This window comes from Falco rusticolus, chromosome 8 (assembly GCF_015220075.1).
Source record: "Falco rusticolus isolate bFalRus1 chromosome 8, bFalRus1.pri, whole genome shotgun sequence".
Classification (NCBI taxonomy): Eukaryota; Metazoa; Chordata; class Aves; order Falconiformes; family Falconidae; genus Falco; species Falco rusticolus.
Window position 1 is genome coordinate 8,825,596 of NC_051194.1, and position 21,168 is coordinate 8,846,763.

The following is a 21,168-nucleotide window of genomic DNA, read 5'->3' on the forward strand; positions in this document are numbered from 1 at the left end:
CTACCACCTGGAGGAAAGGGAGGTAACTGCTCCACCGACCCCAGCTCCCCTTAAAACACACCCAGACCATGGCCTCAAGGGTGCCAGCTGCTAACACAAACGCCTACTGATTTTATTGTTGCTCCTTTATGTCTCATTGTATAATACAGCCTTGTTCTTTGCATGACTCCATCAAAAGTGATGAACTCAAGGATCAAAATTATGTGGTAAGTCTGCAAGTCATCCCCATGGCAGCAACGTCTGCATCTGGCGTGCCACATCGCTGCTCGGGCTCAGCTTCAGGGCAAGACTGATGCTGACCAATATTTGGTAAGAGTTTCAGAAGTCCCCAGCTTCTGTTTAAAAATGTGTTCTTAAAAACAAGCGGGGAAAATTTTTCTTCCACTTAAAGCTGGTTTGGGTGCTGTGTTTATTGCTCAGCAGTGCGGAAAGTGTTGATTCCTACTCATGGGGCTGCCTCAGTTTATTTAATTAAACCAAAGTTTAGTGTTGCAGAGAATAAAAGCAGATTCAGGTCTAATTGAGGAAAGGCACTAGGCTACCGATACTCCCCATTTATGAGCTAAAAGCAGACAAACAAATCCAGTGTAAGACATCGGCGCTGTTTGGTATCTAAAGGGGTGTAAAAGCTGGGGAAACTTGCAGCCAGTATTTTGTGCAAGGTCCACGACTTCTCCACAAGCTAGGAACAGTAAGAATGTATTTAACTTTACAAAGCAGCTAATTTTTGTTCAGTTGTTTTAGAGGCCTGGAAGTGAGACTTTCCACACTGAGGACTTCTCAGGGCATAGGCGGGTCAGAGAAAACCACAGAAAAAGTGATGTATTTTGCAAAGGAAAACACACTTAGTCATAGGTCTCTGAAAACAAGCTGTGAACACCCTGCACGTTGTACTGAACCTGTAAGCTCCAAGGACAGCCCATGAGGGGGTGAGCATCAATAGCTCCTCCAGATTTAACTGTGGGTGGACAGGAATTTTTAGTACATTGCATTACCGAGCTGCTACCAGGACTGGGTTTACCCGACTCCAATGAAAATTCACCTAAATGCATATTGAAATACCAATATTGCCAAGTTTTCCCATGCGTCATTTCCCGCATGGCAGCAATGACATTGCTTCTGCACTCGGGGGGCAGTTGGCAGATACAACACACAGCAAAGACAAACTTTTAAAAAAATATGTGTGTTTTTTTCCTTTTATAACTTTTATGACTGAGTAGCCATTCTAGCACTTCCTCTTTTTTTCCATAAAGGAAGAGAGAATGTGAAGCAGATAATAAATATAATGGTAACTTTATTTAGGGTTTGATAAGTGGATTCTGGAAATTTCCATACAAACCAGTAGGGTTTCTGTTTCCAGAACAGGCTGATAAAGTTTTTAGTTAGAAGTCTAGCTTTTATTTGTTTAATTAGAATGTGAATAATGCTTCAGTAGCCTGGTCACATTTAGCTGCTGAGCAGGGAGAGCAGCTAGACATTAAATACTTTGCAAAATGTTCGGTGATGACAAAGGCAAGCATGCATGTGGTCCTTAGTGTATTATATAAATGTTTTCCTCTGCATGGGCCTCCTCTTCCAGGGCACTATGGTTCCCTGCACCTTCTGGCCTCCAAAATGCAACGAAGCTGTACAAAAGAGTAAAAACCATGCTGTTAAATGAAAACCAGACAACAGAAACACAGAAGAGCAGACAGCTAAACTCAACCAGCTCACTGGAAAAATGTAAAATATGCAAAAACACTTATTTAAACACAACTGATAATGAATCATTTTTCCACTTATGAGACAACACATAAACTTCATGTGCTCCTTAATGCAGTGAACTGACAGTTATAATTAGTTATAAGTGAAAACGAGAAGTAGCGGGATTTATTGATTTGTTTTTGCAGTGTTTCCTATTAATTCAAGATTTAAAAAGTCAAAGTACACAGCGGAGTGGTCAGCATACCGACAACATTTTCTTTCTGCAACCTAGTTTGCCCTATTAGCTAAAGCAAAAACAGGATACTTACCTTGCAAAGTCACCCGTCTTCTTTGTATTGTATAAATATTCTAGTGATCATCCAGAATGAAAATAAAGAATAAAAGAAAGGGAAAAAAAATTCTTTAAACCATCAGAAGTAGTGGGCTGAAAAAACCAAACTCAAGTGTAAGAAACTAAATAAGGGAACTTTAAGCAAATGTTTTCAGTATATAGGAAATACCCATTATTTCCATGAGGTGTAATTCATATAGCCTGGTCTGACCAAGAGCCTCTATGCAGAAAGTCTGGCACTTTAGAAATAGAATATTTAGAAAAATACTGGGTATAGTTATATGAAACCAGAACAACATGGCAACTGAGGAATGGGCAGGAGAGGTGGGCTTGTGTCAAGGGTCTCCTCACCAGACCCCAGGTCGAGTGGTTGCTAAGGAGTCCGAGACATAAAATGATGAGACCATAATTAGCACCTTGCCCTTCTGTGCCCCAGGGGCTAAGGGGGAGCTGAGCAAGCAACCGCGGCACAGGGCAGGGAGTGAAGCCATCCAGAGCCCTTAGCTCACTTCCCTGAAGCAGAAGACACATGGCACCTGCCACAGTTGTGGTTTGATTTACGGGGCCAATCCTTGAATAACCACCTCTGGAAAGTACTTACGTCTAGTGAGGAACAGAGCCAAAATAAGGATTGCTAGAAGTACCGCACACAAACCAACCCCAATGTATAGACCATTTTCTGAATACTGCTGTCTGGGTAGTGATACGGACATGTTCTGTCAAACACAAAACAGATGAGCATTAATGGCACTGACAGCAAAGAGCCCATACAGTACCCAAAGGCCATTTGTGCGGTCTGCAACCGTGCAGTAAAAGTACACTTGAAAGCAAGACCCTAATTTCAGATACAGGACTAGTTTCAAGCAGTATCACTGCAACAATTGTGCGAGCCATGCTGTTAAACACATTCCTTTTTGAGATTGTCAAAGAACCTGAAGTTATGACAAATCCTACTTGTTCAGGTTTAATACTATTTGGTGAATATTTTATTTTTTGTTATTAAAATATCTCCTGATTTTACACGCTCCCACCTTTTTTCAGCTTATTCATCAATTATTCAAGGCTTTATAGGGATAAGTAAATATGCTTTCTCTTTGCATCCATCTTTATTTGGGCTAAACTTCTTTATGAAGCCAGCTAACCTGGCTTCATTACCTCTCATTAGGATAACTAACCTCTCATTAAGAACTCAGGCCTGGAGAGATGCTGAAGCGCAGTATGGTCCCTGACTTACATTCTGCACATGAAGCGGTACGAATGCCCACAGCATATGCTGCCTTGTGGTCTGCCAAAGCAGACCTTCCCAAAGGCTAGCCTGGCTGCCTTGCCTTCCTGATAAAATCTGGGTGACGTTACCACCTGTCACCCTGTATATGTGCTGGAGGACTCGGCAGGCAGACACAGAGCTGCCTGTCCAAACCCCACTGCACCAGGAACACAGGGCATCCCTGTGCTGTCAAGTGGTCCAGTTTCCACTCTTCCCCAGATCCGGCCATACCTGCAGGTTTGCAGTTACATCCAAGCAGTCTGAGGTGCTTGAGCAGGGACCAAAGGCCTGAAAGGCAATATAGACATGGCTAAAGCTCTTCCTCCAGCAGTAGGAAGTACTTTATGCATGCAAAGCAGGTTTGGGGATTTTTCCTCTTTAATAATGAACACATAAGCATTCTTTCATAAGCACTAAATGCGCAGAGTATAAAAAAAAATTATTATGCAATCAAACTGAAGCAGTACAAGTGAACTGTAGGGACGACCCAACAACCTCCCATGTCACTCCACTTTGTCTAGGTATGTTACAGCACGGAGATGCTTACAGTCTGAGGAGCCTCCGAAGCAGAAACCAACGGCCACGTTCTCGTGGTGGTGACGGATGATTCACTGCTGCTCCCACGAGCTAAGCAAAGGCAAGACAAACACATCACTTGCACAGAGAACCGTTCTGCCTCGACAGAGAGGAATTCCTACTGCCGACACGGGACCACCAAACTTAGGTATCTATCAGGAGTCTCGGCTCTGCACATCATAAAGAGGTTGGTGCCTTCAGAGGGCAGCACAAAACTCCAAATATTGGAGCCTCTGCTGTCCCTTTCAGAGCTTTTCATTCATTCCAAGAAGCACTTAGTTCATGCTGTTATCTCAACACAGGACCCAACCAAGGTAGGAATCTCTTTTTGGAGCCAAGAAAAAGAAGTGGATGCCTACAGCAAACTTAGGATATCTGATGAAAACTGATGAAGGTTGTTAGCTCTGGGCTTTGAAAGAGCAAGTGGTGCAGAGTTAGAGAAAGTGATACTTTTAAAGTCCCAGACAGCTGTACAATAAATAGACTGACCAAAGTGTGATATGTTTGCATAAGGACCTGCAGTATATTTTGAGGTAATTTCCCAGAGCAAAGCTGTTTGCAATATTTAAAACTCAGAGCTACAAACTTATGTCTTCCGTATCAGTCTCAGTTTCTCCACGTGTTGTCAGATGATATATAACACTCTTGAAAAAAAGATCTCCTGTTCACATTATGATAACCCAGCTGGTTCCTTTGATGTTTTAAATTGTTACCCTTATCCTAGAAACTTTATTTTGAAAAGGACAGCAGCAACTGCTTTGCTGTTCTCTTCTATTGGAGATTCTGGAATATCCCTACATCAGCGGCACACGATCACCTGCCTTTTCCAGTCTCTCTCTGTGTGAACATGCACATAATTCACTTGTGCTCTAAGAACAAAAGATTGTCCCAGCAGCAGCTAAGGAAGATGTCACAGGATTCAGAAAATCCACAAGTGCTAAGATTGGAAGCCATGCTATTTGCAAGTAGAACAGAAACAGTCTGAGAAAAAGTTTTCACTTCTTCTTCCAAAAAGGAAATGCAACTGTGGTAACATTTTAGAGTTGCTTAGCTGGAAACATCTGAGATGGAGGGAGAAATACAAATGGCATCCGTGACTTTTCTTTCAAAATCCAGAGAATAAGCTATTACTAAGCTGCGAGTTCTCTCTTATCTATTGGAAATTAAAGTTGTCTTTTTTGAAAAAGATGCAGCTGAGTCGGTATACCACAGAAGTCTATAAACTTGACTGGAGTGGAGAAACTGAGTGAAGAATAGTTGTTCACTGTCTCTTTTACTGCAACAAGGGGCCTCACATCATTAAACATGCATAGGCTACAGAGGACATGGGCAGCCTCCGAGACACACATTGTACCACGAAGAATACTTCGGTGCTGTATCACCAAATTACTGCACAGTATCTATGATCCTCCTTAATCATCTGCTGTCAGCTGCTACTGGCAACAGGATCCCGAATTAGATGCAATTCTGAGCTAGCCCAATAAAACAGTTCTATGTCATAGACCAACAAATAAATTTAGTCAATAGTGGGTAAACCCAACTCCTCAAAATTTGTGGTTTACTGTTCATGGGATGCGTTTCCAGAAGACAAGGTGAGATTTTACACCACAAAGAAAACAACATACCAAAACGACAGCCATAAGAAAAAAAATGCTTGCAGGACCAATAAAACATCTACTTAAGTGTAACACCTGAAAGCAAGCTTCCTCCTGCATATACATGTCCCTTCTGTTGGACTCTCTATATAACATCAGGCAGAATCTAAATCTAAGTTTTGATCTCTGGTTCTATCATAATGTTTAGTAAATTTTAGCCAAGATACTTATATCATCTGTCATTTTGTTCCCTTCCTAAGATCCCCATTTGCAATATAGATTACATATGTTATTGAGATGAATACTTGGATAAAAGTTACCTGAGGTCTGTTCAGAGGTGTAAGTGTGAGGACTTGCAGTAGAGATCCTAGCTGATGTTAAAAAATAAAACTAAACCAACACATTATAATTAACCTTAGCGTGCGCCTATGTAGTGAAAGCGTTTCTATAATCAAAATTTGCTAGCATCAGCTACTTGTTCCATATATTATCATGCTTTTTATAAAAAAAAAAGAGAAAAACAAACAAAACAAAAACATCAAAGGAAGAGTCAATAAATTGTCCATACTAATTGTGTGTCCCTGGGCTTTACTCTAGGATCAAGCAGGGAAAATGAAGCACTGTCTTTATGAAAAGGGTACAAGTAAAAAGCTTTGGATGAATTAAGTACCCAATGCTGCCCTTTCTGTTAAATTCTTCAAATAGTGTTTCTAAGCAAGCAGTGCTGTGCACCATGAAACAGAGCATCATGTCCTTTTTTTAATTGCAGTGACTGCACTGGGATTACCCCAATGCCAAAGGCAGTTTAAACAGCACTAACAGTAGATCTGCAAAATCCTAAAGATCAGTCCTATGAGCGATTATGGAAATAATTTCCACCACAAGCTTTGAAATCCAAACCCAACCACAGATTTACCACAATGGTATTCACACAACAGCACGCCTCTGCACTCACCTTTCTCTATCACAACCTTGTGATTACTTGTCTGATCATTGAACCACCCCGAGATCTCCACGCGGCAGCAGTATATGCCACTGTCCGCTTCCTCGGCGTTCACGATTGTGAGGGACACGTCTCCTGCTGGCAGGTTCCCTTTCAACATATACCTGCTGCTGTGCCGCTCTGTAACCTTCCATCCATTCGTCCAGATAATGGTCTGATAACATTTTGAAATAGGGCAGCTGGCACGACCCCAGCACATTGATGTGACGTCTTGTCCCCTTTTAACACTGTAAAAGCACGGCACGGTGACATTCTGACCAACCTCTCCTTTCACAAGTGATTCCAGTACTGCGGGGCCTGTGGACAAAAAGACAAACGTAGCTGTTGAGCTCAGTGCACGCCAAATGGAAGCTTCTCACGTATCTTGCGTGACCCGATACCTCCCAGCCTGCAAACACCACCAGGCACTGCTGAATCAGGTTTTCCATAAATAGATGTGAATCCCAGCAGGAGTGACGCAGCGAGGGAGAATGATTGGGCCAGTGATTTGTTCAGAATGCGCCTCTAGAGAAAGAAGAAATACACTTTCTGCAGCCTCTGCAGGTAGGCAAAGAGGTGAAGAGAGAACAGAGTTTGGATCTGTACAACTCTATGGCTTCTCTTTAGCCACATCCAGTCTGTTAGCTCTATTATTTTTTTTCCTTATTTTGGATTTAATGCAAGCCACACATGGGGGAACAGTAAGACATTTCATTAAAACCATTGTGGGAAACACTTCCTCTCTTTCAGTGAAAGGACACTAAACAGTAGGTTTCATCAGAGCAGTCACTGCTTAATGCATTTCCTTTTCTCTTGCCTAATGACAGATTTTGCCCATTCCTATCAGACAAGATTTTTCAAAGCTTTCCTGAGAAAGGTATTTTCACTACCTTATTTTCTTCCCTCAGTCTTAATGCAGTTTCTAACTTGTTTAGCCCCCATTAAAGGTAATTTTTCATGTTTCTAGAAGGCTGTGTCCCACTATTCAAGTCAAAACAGTGAGACCTAGCTGCCAGTAGTCCATTCATCCCGGTGAGATAGTTTATTTGGCTCTATTCAGAGCACTCCAGCCAATATTCCCTTTAGGAGGGTTTTATTAAGAGCTGTGTTAAGTGCCAGCCAAAATAATTTCTGCTCTGGCAGTCCAGTCGTAGCCACCCCGTAACCACTTCCTTCTGACAGGTTACGCAGTGGTGCTCCTGAGGTGCATGCTGTCTGTTTATACTTCAAAACAACATCAACAAAAAAGCAACAACTATTTGCCATGTACTTACTACTACACATTTCTTATCAAATTCAGTAACATGGGATCACGTTTCTAAGTATTTTGATCTATCCATATTAATGTTTCAGGGATAGAATTCTCTGCAGCAAGTACAGGCAACAAATCATCTCTATTAAAAATCTAGCCTAGCCTATAATTAGGAAGGGAGCTCCCCAAGGCAGATCCACCAACATGCACCAGCGGATCTCATGCACTGTATGACTTGATTGCAATTGCCCTTTTTGCCCAGCTCAGCTCAGTCATTTTCCTTAACTTATGCTATTATACTTAAAAATAAATCTGCACGCAGAGATTTTGCCACAATAGCTTACTGGAAAACAATCACTGAAACTACTATATTTTATTTAATATAAAAAAGCAAGCTCAAAATGAATCTCATCATGAAAGGCTTTCTAAAGAACTACAAGAAACAGTATCTGTAGTTTCTTTTTTCTTTCTACCAAACATATTCTACCACCAAATTTTTAATGCCTATCTGTCTATTCTAGTACCACTCTGCAACCTGTTGCCTTTACACAGTATTTTCCTAGGACAACTGCTTTCTCAGAACAAAAAGGGGGAAATTATTATTAGTTTGTCCCAATAAAATTTCATATTGGTTACAAAACACCAAAGGCCACAGACGACCTTTTATCATTCCTCCCAAACATTCACAAACCCTGTTGAAGTAAAATAGCCTTGTTTTACAACTTTTCTAAAATGATGTAAAGTTCTCTATTCATCTCTGATGATCATTATTCAAAAAACCCAAACGATCGCTTACTAATAAGACTAGCAGACAGCTGAGGAAGGAGCATCTTTAAAACCATCATACCCTCAACATGATTTTGTTTTAAAAAGGAGATAAGGCCATCAGAAGACTATCGAGCCACTGTGATTGAAGTTCTATTCATAACACAAAACTGCAGTTTCTGTGCCACGCAGCCACTCTTCCTGTTGTAACACAAAGTATCTCTTTGCAGCCCTCAGAAACACTGATGCATGTTACCTCCATCCACCCCTACCCTATTGGCTTAGGCTCACTTAATTACCTGTAAACAGGATCAGAAGAATCCAGATCACGCAGAAATAAGACGACATCTTGACTGAAGATGAGGAACGCTCCTGCTCACCCTTCAGGCACTACATTCAAGAAAACTTATCTTCTTCATAAATTTCTGGTTTTACTTCTCATTACACCATCTTCAGACACAGCTGAGAACGCTCTTTAGTCTAACCCGGACTGCCTTTCCTGTGGTGAGACCCTAGCAGCACAGCCAGGCACTGAACTCTGGCTGACAGCGGTTTGATTAAAACGCTAAAATACTTCGCAGTACTTCACAAATCTACTTCTCATTTTTTCCAGATCTGCTGGATTACAGCATACGAAACTACCATCAGCACCACTGAGCTGACAACACTACCAGTAATCCACTGCCCCATACCGCATCCCACAACCGGTTTTCCCACAGTAAACAGAATTAGCATAAAAGCTTACATAGGATATGTAACAGACTATGGTAAATGAAAAGGACTTGGCAAAGTAAGATTCCTAGAACGAACTACTCAAACACTTAATTGTAAGTTTCTGGTTCTAATACTTCGAAGCAACTCAAGAGCATCTTTAGACAAATGCTGTTTTCTTTGTAGGCTGTAGTTTGGTAGTATTGGAAAGCTGTCCTACTGTTACACATCTGCAGCCTAGTAGAGTTGCAGTCTTTTTTCATCAAACTCTTAAAAATTCTGTACGCATCTGGGCTTTTGCAATATAAAGTAAAACATACGGAACACAGAGGTCACTTAAAAAGTAGTGTGGAAATCATGTCATCTCAGGCACAAGGCTCACTTTTACAAAATATTAGTGAAATACAGCTTTGAGAAATGGTGTTCCCTGGCCACTCTACCCATCCCTGGATTTCCTAACTCTTCCCGAGGACATCTGGTCTTTTTATATTGTTTGGACTACAACTGCAGCTGCGATCAAGTGTATTTCATCTACGGCCAACAAGTGTTCTTCGCTGAAGCAACTAATCTAGCTGAGACTGTTCAATTCAGGAAAAATTAAGTACTAAGGATTTGCTTTTTAATCAATAACTGAAACAGCAGAAATGCTTCCAAAAACATACATTAGGCTAGAATCAGAACCAACGGAACTGTCTCACACTGACTACCTTACGTGACAGCAATCACCAAAGTGACAGTTTCTTTAAACGAAAAGGAGAAAAAGCAAGGAGTTAAAGTAGCCAAGAGACAAACACTAGCAACATACTTACTTGTAGGAGAGAACAGAGAAAAAGGAATAAAGGGGGATGTTTTGCATGCAGTGGTTGGGAGCAGGACACTCAATAAATTGCTTCTCTTTGCTCCTGCTTCTGGGGAAACAGGAAACTGCAGACAGCTGCTACAGAAACAATTCTAATCCTAACAGCAGGATCCTGAAACTGCCCTGCAGAACTGGAAAAGGCAGGGCAGCCTGGCTCTGGCAGAAGGCAGGTGACCCCACACGCCACAGCCATGCCATGATGAACTCGACGGTTCCATGTGCGACAAACATCCACCTGCAGACCAGGACATGTCCCTTCTGCCAGTTACCTGCAACAACATGCAGTGTGCATGGGTCCACATGGGTTCCTCCTCTGCACAGGCCATGTCTGAGCTCTGGAATAAATTAGTAGGATAAGAAAATATGGAAACTGTTACCCCAGAGCTCTGCCTGAGCCCATTCTACTTGCTTCACCCAGGTTGTTTTGTTCATACAATAGTCTACAGTAGTTTGCATACTGTCTGTATCCCCAGGAAAGCTGTTCTGGTCACACAGCAAAAGAAGGTGAGATACAGGGCAACAGTTAACCCATTTGCTTTAGATGTCATCTCAAACACAGACCATATGGAATACACGTTGACATAATTCCCGTGTTTATGCATGCTTGCTTTCCAAGTTCCTACTTTGTTTCTGCAACAAACAAGCACCATTACTGTAGAAAGGTTGCCAACATCTTTTTCATGCAGCCTTAAAGTAGCTGCACATTTTTCCTTGACTCAGAGCATATAGTCAGATTGTACTTTGTGAAAATAAAGCCAAACCAAAACATTAAATATCAAAGTTTAAAGCATTGTTGGAATCATCTCTTCATTACACTATTTTAAAGCCGTATGATTAAATGGCTTTTTCTCCTTTTCCCCCTAGATGAACAGAACTGCTAACTTTCCCCTTTTGTCTACTGGTGATACACTTGGCTACTCTGTATCGAGAGACTTCTGAAAAGTTTCATTTCAAGAAAATATACTTCCGTTGTCCCTGTGACTGTTCAGATAGTGTAACAGAAGGGCTGAGCTTTTGTCTTCTACTTTTTTAATTAAGAAAACATTAAACAAAACACTGCCTAACACCCGATGTTAATTTTATCTCACAAGTTTCATAAGGCATATACAACCAAACACATAGTGTATACATTAACATTTCAGGCATAGAATACTTCAAATGTTATCACATCCAAAAATAAAATCAGGATTTGCTGAGGTAAGGAAAGACCTCATCATCAGGAGCATGTTAATTAACACACAAGTCAACATTACAGTCAAATTTGCTATCAGTGAGTCACATCATCCTACAATACCTGAAATGCCCATTTCCCTGGACTAACAGGCCTGTATCATGCACTGCCTTCACTGCAGCTACAGTCCACTGTTTTCCCAAAGTTCTAACAGAAAAAGGGAAAACGATCTTTGCTTTCACGTGACAACAGATGGAAACACCAGTATTTTCGGCTGAAAAAAGCCCAGGAAGCCCCTCACAACTTTCTAAAGATTTGCCTTAAACATAGAAAAAAGTAATTAGTGCATGACCTCTTTTATCTGGGAGACACTAAACATTTCTTGGTATCTTCCACATGAAAGAACATTTGCAAAGTAGGTACTAAATTAATCCTGCTCACTTGCAACTGTTTCAGTTACTGACAAGCTATACAATTTAGGTCTAGTCCAGGGAGAAGGACAGAAACAGTAGTTGAATAAAGGACAAGTGTTAACTTTGTAAATTTATAAATGTATAAAAAGCCAAAAAAATTTCTACTTCTTGTTACTTACGTCATGTGCACTTAAAATAGCAGATGATGTTCTCCAATGAGTCATAAACCTGTTTCAGTTCATTGCACCCTTATCTGCACTGAGCTCGATCCCCAGCACCCAACAGCTAAGTACTTTTGCCTGCCCATTTAAGTAACATTTCTGAAAACAACAGAATTACCAAATGAGACATAGCTTGTTAAAATAGACAGTTAAAACCAGAGTTTGTACCAGTCCCCTCACCCATAAATTTACCTGGTTTTCAGTTGCTGTATATACTTTGGAAAAAATGTGTACTATGGGGCCTCCAGGGCTACATGGCAAAAAGATGGAAGTAGGATTCCCCTGACAGGAAGGGTAGGGTAAAGAAGCGACTTCTTCACTATCAGATCACTCTCTTTCTCTTGCTATGAGGGACAGATTCAACTTAAATGTTCTTTAAATGTGGTTAATACAGCTTCTACGTGATGGAATACAAACAGTTTCTTTCAAACTTAGTTCTCTATTAGTATAAATACTAATTATCCAATCAGACTCTCCCTCCTGAGAAAACACACTCAGCTGGGCACAGAGCCCACCTAAAATGCAAATACAAAGCATGTGCACTGCAAAATGATTAATTTCATGCATGTATATTAATTATGCTGGAAATATGTTAGTCTAAGCATATATGTGGGGGGGGGGGAAATGTAGGCATTTTTGTAAACTCAAGACTGGTTACAAGTTACATCTGAGGAAGTTAAAATCCAATTAATTTTAATTCATTTAGTTGTTGGGACTCCTGACTGTGTCTTTATAATGCAAATTACACCACATTACATCTGTAAAAAAAGGAATTCTTAGGTTTTCTTCAGTACAGTTATATTACTACAAAAATAGAAAGGAATGGATTTTGCAGACTTCACACTGATTTTATTTTTAATGTTGAATTACACATTCCTGAAAGGACCCACTGAAATTGTGAACAACTAGCACTTGTTTGAAACGAACTGTCAAGTGCAATTCTTGTCAGATCCCTCGCTTGCTTCCACACTATAAAGCAATTAAAAAAACCAAAACAGCACACCCAAAAAACTAGAAAGTGACAAATTAAATACAATAGAAGAAGCTAACTTTGAATGTATCATGTGAAGTGGTAGCCACAGATTAACAAAAAGTGTATTTTTGTTTCTACCAATAAACACAAAGCTCACAGAATATTAAAAATTTTCACCCGTCTAGTCACTCACAAACTCAACAGGTGTACAATAAATGCCTTTTCTGCTTGTACAACAAAATACAGTGTATACCCTTAGAATCTGTTCTGCCTTTCACTATGGCAAGCTAGCAAAAACAAATGTTTTCTTCATGTCATTTCATCAATAATGCTACACATTGCTGCATCTTTGTCTAAAACCTGATCTCTCTTGCCACCAGAACGATCTCTCTGCTTTTCACTCTGTCCCATACAGCTGCTGCCAACATCAGTATCCATTGGTTCCGTTTTCACTCTCAGTCCTCCCTCTGAATGAGGCAGATCATCAGGCAAGGAAGCCAGGCAGTTCTGAATCATCTCTACAACTCGCTCTAAGTGCTTCTGAAATCGCTCTGCCGTTTCCAAGCGCTGACGCTTCTGCACCTCCATCATGACTCTCAGTGTCTCCCTAGCTTGGTGAGGGCGATACTCGTTTATAAGATGATGGACATGAACAAAAAGCAGTTTCAAGTCTTCCAGTTTCTCCTCTCGCTTTATACTCCCTGGACTCCTTATCAAGATATCCAAGAGGTCCAAAAAGTTGACCAGGATAGACATATTAAGTTTTCTTAATTCCTTCTTGTGATCAAACTGCATAGGATGCAACCGTTCAATACCCTGGCTCTCTAAGGGTCGAATAATCAGATCATCACATTGAAACTGATTACCAAACATCATATAACTGTCTTTCACAGGGGGAGGTGGCTTTGGAGCCAGGCCTTTACGGATATTTTCATCAGTATATTCTTTTATATATTGCATTGGAGGCGGAGGAAGGGCGCTCACTTGCTGAGGTTCACCCATTTTTCCCAGACGAAAATACCTAGGGAATGTCCCAAGAAATAGATGTTAAACACTTTGCATGACAGCCTTACCATATAAATAGTAATAAAGGCACTATAAGAGAGCTGGCTGCAAGAAAATGAGCCAGAAACCATCTTAATGTGTAGAATAGAGGAAACTCCCGAATAAAACCACGTTAGCTTTTCACTACGGTATACTTTTAGCAGGATTAACTTCACCGCAGGCACATAAAGCGTTCTTTTCCCGAACTGTGGCCAGCCTGAAAACAGGGCAGCCACAGGAGTTCCGTCCCCCAGCGGAGGCCTGGCCCACTCACACCACGCCCCGCGACGGAGGAAACCGCACGGCCCGGCGGCGGGCAAGCACGGCCCGCAGCGGGGGATGCGGCCTGGCGCCCTGGGCCCACCGCCGCCGCCCTGCCCTGCTCCGGGAAGGCCCAAACCCCGCCGCGGGTTTCGCCAGGCCACTGCTGAAGAGACAGAAGCCGGGGGCGCGCTACGGCAAGACCCCATCGGCGACTGACCACGTACCCAGCGGAGAAAACGACTCCACTCGGCACCCGCAAGCAGCCACCCGCCCTCACCTGCCCGCCGAGCTCCCCTCAGCCCGATCGCCGGCGCCTCACTTCCGGCCGGCAGCCGCGTCCCTTCCCCTCCATTGGCTCTCCGACCTCGGCCGGCACACTCTGATTGGTCCTTCCGGACACCGGTCAGAAGTTTGCTCCACTCAGCGCAGGGACTCCCGCGGGGGGCGGTGCCAAGCACGGCGGGGCGGGCGGTCCCTGAGCGAGGAGGGGTGGGGGGGGCGTCATGGCGGCGGCAGCGCCTGAGCTCTGAGGGGGCCGCTTGGTGCCCGGGCGGGGGGGGGGCACATTCCAGCTGATGCTGTGGCCCCCCCAGGGGCGCGGGGCTCCCTCACCAGCAGCCGCTCCTGAGGCGGCAGGTCCAGAGGCCTGCGGGGGCGGCAGCGACCGGCCTGGCCTTTTGTGTTGCTTTCCTTCCATTTTGTTTTAGAAGGAGTGGAAGAATAAATTATGGATTTTTCACCATGTGGAGCACGGGTTGCTGGGCTTGCTGGCATCACCTCTGTAGGAATTTCTCCCTGAAATGGCCAGCAGGAAAGGATTGTTTGACACTTCGCCGTTTGTGGCCCGTTTTCTCTCTTCCTCAGCAGATGGCAGCAATGGCCTTTGTCTGACGGGGACCCGTTGTGCACAGGCAGTATCATTCATTCGCTTTTCAGGATTGATTATTTCACCAATAAAAAGTTTTGATTGAATGGAAATTACTTTGTATCCTGTTAATTATTTTTAAAACCATGCAAAGAAGATCCAGAATAGATAGGTTTATTTGACTAGAAAACCTGAAAAAAAAATTAAAGCTCCTGTTTTACTGTATATCTGAATATTTAAGTATTCCAAACCAAACAGCACTCTACAATTGACAAGGAGCGCAGCCCTGACTGCAAAATAGGCTGATCTGGTTTCATTTGTAAGCGAAGTATATTTTAAGGAGGAAGTGACCCCTTTGGAGATGTTTGTTCTCAGGTGATGTAGCAAGTGTTTGTCACATAGGAAGGAACCTCAGTGCACTTGCTGAAGAAGTCTCTCCCCTTACGGAGTTTGATGCCCTTGTTCTCTGGCAGTGATCACTTAATCCGAGTTAAAGGTTTTCCCTTTTCTCTGTATTCACACAGGTTGATGTCATCAGTGTGCTTATAGTTTAGTATTTATCCACATACGTGTATATACACATATGGCCCATGTTACGTTTTGAAATCTAGGCCCAAAGACTTTTTTAAAGTACCTAGGTCTCGATTTATGCATGTTGTTCAAAGGAGAGTATTCTTGCCATTTGGTAGTGACTTACAGCTTTAGGGAAAACTGACAGTAAATTGATTTGGGCTCAATCTATATTTCTCAATAGTTTCTAGACTGCCAGATCTGATGCCATCTAATATCGGAAGTGATGTCTTCGCTTTTTCTGCCCTTGATGCCATTACTTCTACTTAAAAAGTGAGACAAAAGTTCTTACGTTAAGGATTTTGTGGTGCCCCAAGATGTGAATTAATCTAGTGTTCTTTTCAGAAACATATCCATACGCACTAAAATGTCACGTGTGTGAATAGATTGCTCAGACCCAGGAGGCTGGGTACAGAAAGCTCTTATTCTTTGTGCATAAATATCCCAATGAGCAGCCACAGTGGGCAACACAATGCAGAAACATAACAGAATAAGGTGGTTTGCCCATGTTTCCAGTTTTCAGCATTTCAGCACTGGACCTGGGCTAACCATCCCTTTGAAATGCAGGAGTTGGGCTAGTACACAATCTGTTAGTAGAAGCCACCTATAAGAAAACTCAAAACCACAAAAAGTCATTGGATTCCAAAACAACTATTACACACTTTAATTTTTCTGACAATCAAGATTTTAAAAACGAAAGAGGTTAAAGGATGGTGATGTTTAAAAAGCTGCCATCTGTCACCACTTTCCTACCATGGCTATGGAACTTAGGTTCTCTACAGGGTGAAGGAGTGCTCTGGGCACTGAACTGGGACCCTGATAGTCTCCCATGCCACAGGCTTGCTGTTTGGCATGAACCAGTCATTCAAACTTTCCATATCAATCCACAACAGCAAGAAGATCTAAGAGACCTTTAATCTACACCCATAAAATCAAAATACTTTACCACATTGTTTGTTTCATCAGTTGGTGATCTTGTCAGTTGAGAATCTAAACAGTTTGAACAGAAAATATGTACTATCAGCCAGCGGCATCTGAGATGGCTTATCTTTTCTTTTTTTTTTAATGTAGTGTTTGTTTCTAAGTACTACTTCAATGCATACAAATAGTCATTTTGAAGATGGGAAAATACTCCAGGATGGAGATGGAGATCTTATCAAGGCACATAAACATGGAACTGAGAGCATGCTTTTCAAATAGAGGCAAGGGTGCAGTTCCATGCTGCAACTAAAAAGTTTTCTGCTCTGAAAAGGGAGGTCTCATTCCTTCACCCTCCTCTCCTACTCTTTCCTTCTGATCCTGCTCTCCTTTCTTCCTTCGCTGCTCCTCCAGCCCCCCACTTCTGGCTGTGCAGTCCTTTCTTCTCACTGCTTTGTACCATCACCGTCAGGCATCGGATTGGAAAGTAAATTGATGCAACTCCAAACCCGACAGAAAACATTACTGTAATTTTTCTGGATTAAATTGTTGGCTCTTCTAGTAAATCAAGTGAATTCACTGTGCTATCAGTGAACATCAGGGCGAGCTTTTAAAAGAGGAGAGTGCATAGGCAGAAGGAAGGGAGGAGGTCTGGGAGATGGTGAGGGCAGCGGTTCTCCATGTTTCTGTGGTAGCAAGCTCTCAGCTTGTCTCGAATTGTCTTCTTACATCATACCCTGAAAGGCAGGCAAGGAGTAAAAGGCTCTGCCTCCAGAGGTGCATGAGAGAAGCCATATAGTAGAAGGTATTTTGGTTTTATTGGACTCTCCAGACTTCAGTTTCACATTCTTTTAACAGGAACGGATTGATTCTCTAGTGCCTCGCACTCAGCGAACTGTGCAAGGATGTAAAATGCTGTGACTTCAACCAGTAAAAGGCTGTGGCAAGCCAATCACTTGGTTTTCGTGTGATCTCTGTGATTTTCTTGAGTCATTTTCCCAGTCTGTATGTAGTGGCCAAGACAGAGGGGATATAACGTCAAACTAAAGCAGAAAAAAAGAGTTTCAGTCTAGTTCTTAGTAGCATGGCTGATTCTCAGAAGACCTACTGATGACCCTTTCCAGCCTACAGGGAGCTGCTAACATATGTCTTTACATTGGTTCCGAATGAGAAATTAAGAACAATGGTGTCATGCATAGCACTCTGCAATTTGCTTTCTGCTACATTTCAGCTCTTCTCTGAAATAAGGACACGATCCAGTACAAGCCTACCACTGTTAATACAGCCCCATTCCTACAGCATCTCCAAATTGTGGGAATGAACCTGGACAGCCCTTCAGCAGATGGTGAATCAGTACAATGATATTCTTCGCCTCAAAGACACGTCATCTTAATTTACTGCTTTAGTTAAATTTGGCTTGGTTTTCTTCATAACTAATTTTAGGCAAATTGGCACGTTTCATTATCGGGCATTCCGGTTCTGTTAATTCAGCAGCAGTGTGTACAGTGTGTGCCATTGCAGTATGCTAAATTATTTTAGCACAATTTGAATCCAAGCATTATACAAGCACAGCAAATACAAACCCCATTTTCAAGCATGGTCATAGAACAGCACTGCTCTCTTCTGTGCTAAAACACATTTCTTCCATTTTTGATTGCTATTGCACTCTAAATAATGTGTGGTGTGGTTTTCCCATGTTGTCTGAAAAACAACCCCAAAATGAAATTCAGTTCCAGTCTCTTGTTGGGCTTAGGTTGAGTGTTACATCTTACAGCCTAGTTAAGCAATGAGCTCAGAATTTTCCTTTTTTGGTGATTGTTATAGGCTTTATTGCAGGATATAACAGGGAGGGGGGGAAAAGAAAAGGCGTCTGTTGGGGGTGAAGGGGACTTAAGCAAGCTTTATGTCTCCATCTGCTGTGGTTAATTCCCATCTCCCTGTCTCCTGCTGTGGCTTTGGGAATTAATGAATTTGCAGTGCAGTGCTGTGCTGCCTTTTCAGCTACAGCCTATTGGCACACTTAATAATGTAGGAAAGAAGTTTAATGTTCCTGTCATGTAAAAATTGGGGCACACCAATCTTCCATGCACGTGACAGTTTAACGGTTCCTTGCTATACAGCCTATTACCAGATTCAAATCTAGTACAGAGCCTGCATGGTTATTTAGCAATGAAACAGGTATCTCACTGCTGGGTAATAAATTGACACGGCTCAAAATCCAGGCACGTTTTGATAGAATCAGCCAGCACTCTTTCCTATGCTCAGAGACTTAATCTTCTTTCTGGAAGCAATCCCCCTACCTGATTTTTAAGTCAGACATTAATACTGGGACTTTACTTCATCACACACCTGTGTTGCCTGCCTATTCTAACTTGTAGATGCATATGCCTCAAAAAATGTTCTGCATGGCGTGAAGAAGTAGTCCCTATCCAGCCATCAGCAAGCTGGGTCGCTGCAAACATGTCATGTTGCCAGAATAAACTGCGGGATTTGCAGCACTGCAATTTGCCAGTAGTGTAAGTCACGCCTTTGTCTTCAGAAGGAAACGGTCACAGAAAGAAACCACAATAGGCAGGCAATAATAAAAGGAGCTGGAACAAATTCCCAGTTTGGGTATGACCTGATGAAACTAGGGTTTTCTATCTGCATTTTCGCCTAAGGGAGAACAACTGAGCAAAGGATTATTTGTACCTTCATCACGGAAGAGTGAGTCCTAACCCTGTGCAAGTTCACCAGTATAAAACATGTTCTCTATGTTACTGCCAGCGTCAGTAAGCCTGGGAGTGATTCACTTCAGGCATTCAAATCATGGATAATTCACTACACCCGCCGAGCAGATGCTCAGAACAAGGCATCTACTTTCCCAGGGCTCCCGAACAGTTCACAGGGACAATCTTGCTCTGGTTCTCCAAGAGCAACTCCCTTGGTCACTGGGAGCAGTGTGAGCGGACTCAAAGGTGCAACTGTAAGACCTAGAGGAAAGCTGGATGCATCTGGCTCATAAAGACCAGGCTAATTCTTCCCTTTTTCTGCAGCTTTCTGTCTTGTTCTTTGGGTCTACTGGAGACATGTTTATTGGGGTGATAATGAACTGCCAAAGAAGCAAGACAGCTGAGTAAGCTAAATAGAGTTTCTCACACTCTAAAATAGCTAAGTAGCAAAATGGGTTGAATTCTGGAAGCTTGGAAGTTGAATGATAATCATCATATTGAACAGCTGGTGAAAAGGAAGAGCTGGCACCCAGGCAGTAAAACTGGCCCAAATATTACACATGATAGAAGTATACAGATCATTTGGTGAGAGTGCAGATATAGCTGCAGCCTTCCAGTCTGTTTTTTTACAAAACAAAAAACTATCTATATTTAACTTTATAAATTTCTCTGCCGCCTTCAGGACATAAGCATTGGTATCAGAGCAGGATGTGCGGGTGGGGAGATTTCCAGTTTGCAATAATAAAGGTGTGAACTGCATAATCTGGTAAATCCCCTAAGAAAAAATCCAATCCCAAAAATAACATTTTTCAGAGCAGAAACAGACCAGTTGGCAGGACGTGGCAAGGGAAGAACAAAGGTGATTAAAACTAAAAAAAGGAACCCAATGAAGCCAGCGTTGGTAAGAATAACTTTATCTGTAACCTAAACTTGCCCAGCACAGAGGAGTATTTAGTGCACACAGCACCTCAAACTTAAATCTGAAACATTTACAATATTTCAGATTTTCCTGCATAGGGATAGAGAAGTGTCAGAAGATACATGGTAGCAAGCTTTATAAAAGCACTTAAGCTGAGAAGATGTAGGATACCTAAAAAATTCATCAGACTTTTTCTCCTCATCTTAAGGGATAGACCTGCAGTGGTTTTAAGATACTTAAGACAGTTATACTTAATTTCTTTCTGTTAAGGATACAGAATTTCTGTACCATACAATGCAGAGCGGTGCCAAAAGCCTTGAACAAAAGGAGTGTGCTCATCCATGCTGCCCATCATACAAGGTCAGGTTCCAGAAATGAGATACCTGTGTTAGTGGGAGACTCCAGCTCACCTGAGGAGCCCTTTCAGGAAGTCAGTGTAGGTTGTGTGTAGAGCTCTACAGGCTTGTACGCACATCTGCCAGCTCTGCAGCTAACTTGCTTCTAGACAAGTGGTATATTTCTACCTGAATATATAGGTACGTGTGTGTGTGTATATAGATATATATATATATATTTCCTGCCCTACTGTGGAAGGGTCCTGAAGCCCTTAAATGCCTGAGGCTTTGTTTAAAAGGGTTATAACCTGTTAGTCACCCAGCTGGATGATAACATACGATTTACATCTACAGTTCATGTCATGAAAGCAACAAAGATTTTTTTTTAAAAAAAAGATTATGAGAAATCACGATCTTCAAAATTAAAATTCAAATACACATAAGCAGGTTACTCTCTCATAAATGTTTCATTAAATATAAATACAATTCTTAGACCATATGTTTTTGTATATAGCTGGCTATATATTCATTAGACTTACAGAGCATTCATATTCTGGTTTTGGCTTGCTACACTCACATGTTTGCTAAACATGGGGTTTGGGATTAATGTGAAAAAGGAAGATGAAGGGTAGATCTGTGGCAAGAGTGGATACAAAAATATGCCAGTCCCTACCTTCCTCCCCAGTCTGACAGTGAAGAGTTACCTGTTGATAAAGATACTG

The 21,168-nt window shown here is 42.0% G+C and overlaps 2 protein-coding genes across 4 annotated transcripts; both read right to left on the minus strand.

Annotated features, from left to right (window-relative positions):
* Positions 1-1,276: 1,276 nt before the first annotated feature.
* On the minus strand, positions 1,277-9,950 carry LOC119152300 (hepatitis A virus cellular receptor 1 homolog). Of its 2 annotated transcripts, XM_037397409.1 has the most exons (8): positions 8,772-9,947; positions 6,429-6,773; positions 5,794-5,844; positions 3,850-3,929; positions 3,534-3,590; positions 2,637-2,751; positions 2,013-2,052; positions 1,277-1,625 (listed from the first exon to the last, which is right to left on the minus strand). In XM_037397409.1, the coding sequence occupies exons 1-8, from the start codon at positions 8,818-8,820 to the stop codon at positions 1,532-1,534; spliced, it is 831 nt and encodes a 276-aa protein (XP_037253306.1). In that variant the 5' UTR covers positions 8,821-9,947; the 3' UTR covers positions 1,277-1,531. The 2 variants fall into 2 exon arrangements, with proteins under 2 accessions (XP_037253306.1, XP_037253307.1); XM_037397410.1 differs by lacking the exon at positions 5,794-5,844 and having other exon boundaries at positions 8,772-9,950.
* Positions 9,951-12,674: 2,724 nt separating this feature from the next.
* On the minus strand, positions 12,675-14,490 carry MED7 (mediator complex subunit 7). Of its 2 annotated transcripts, none has more exons than XM_037397411.1 (2): positions 14,406-14,490; positions 12,675-13,841 (listed from the first exon to the last, which is right to left on the minus strand). In XM_037397411.1, the coding sequence occupies exon 2, from the start codon at positions 13,820-13,822 to the stop codon at positions 13,130-13,132; it is 693 nt and encodes a 230-aa protein (XP_037253308.1). In that variant the 5' UTR covers positions 13,823-13,841; positions 14,406-14,490; the 3' UTR covers positions 12,675-13,129. The 2 variants fall into 2 exon arrangements, with proteins under 2 accessions (XP_037253308.1, XP_037253309.1); XM_037397412.1 differs by having other exon boundaries at positions 14,353-14,439.
* Between the last annotated feature and the right edge of the window lie 6,678 nt (positions 14,491-21,168).

Excerpts from the sequence above, each read along its gene's own strand:
- LOC119152300 (XM_037397409.1), bottom strand. The coding sequence starts at position 8,820 with ATGTCGTCTTATTTCTGCGTGATCTGGATTCTTCTGATCCTGTTTACA. Across the intron at positions 5,845-6,428 it reads CAAGGTTGTGATAGAGAAAG|CTAGGATCTCTACTGCAAGT; the intron begins GTGAGTGCAGAG and ends TTTTAACATCAG. Across the intron at positions 1,626-2,012 it reads AAGACGGGTGACTTTGCAAG|CTTCGTTGCATTTTGGAGGC; the intron begins GTAAGTATCCTG and ends TCTTTTGTACAG.
- MED7 (XM_037397411.1), bottom strand. The coding sequence starts at position 13,822 with ATGGGTGAACCTCAGCAAGTGAGCGCCCTTCCTCCGCCTCCAATGCAA.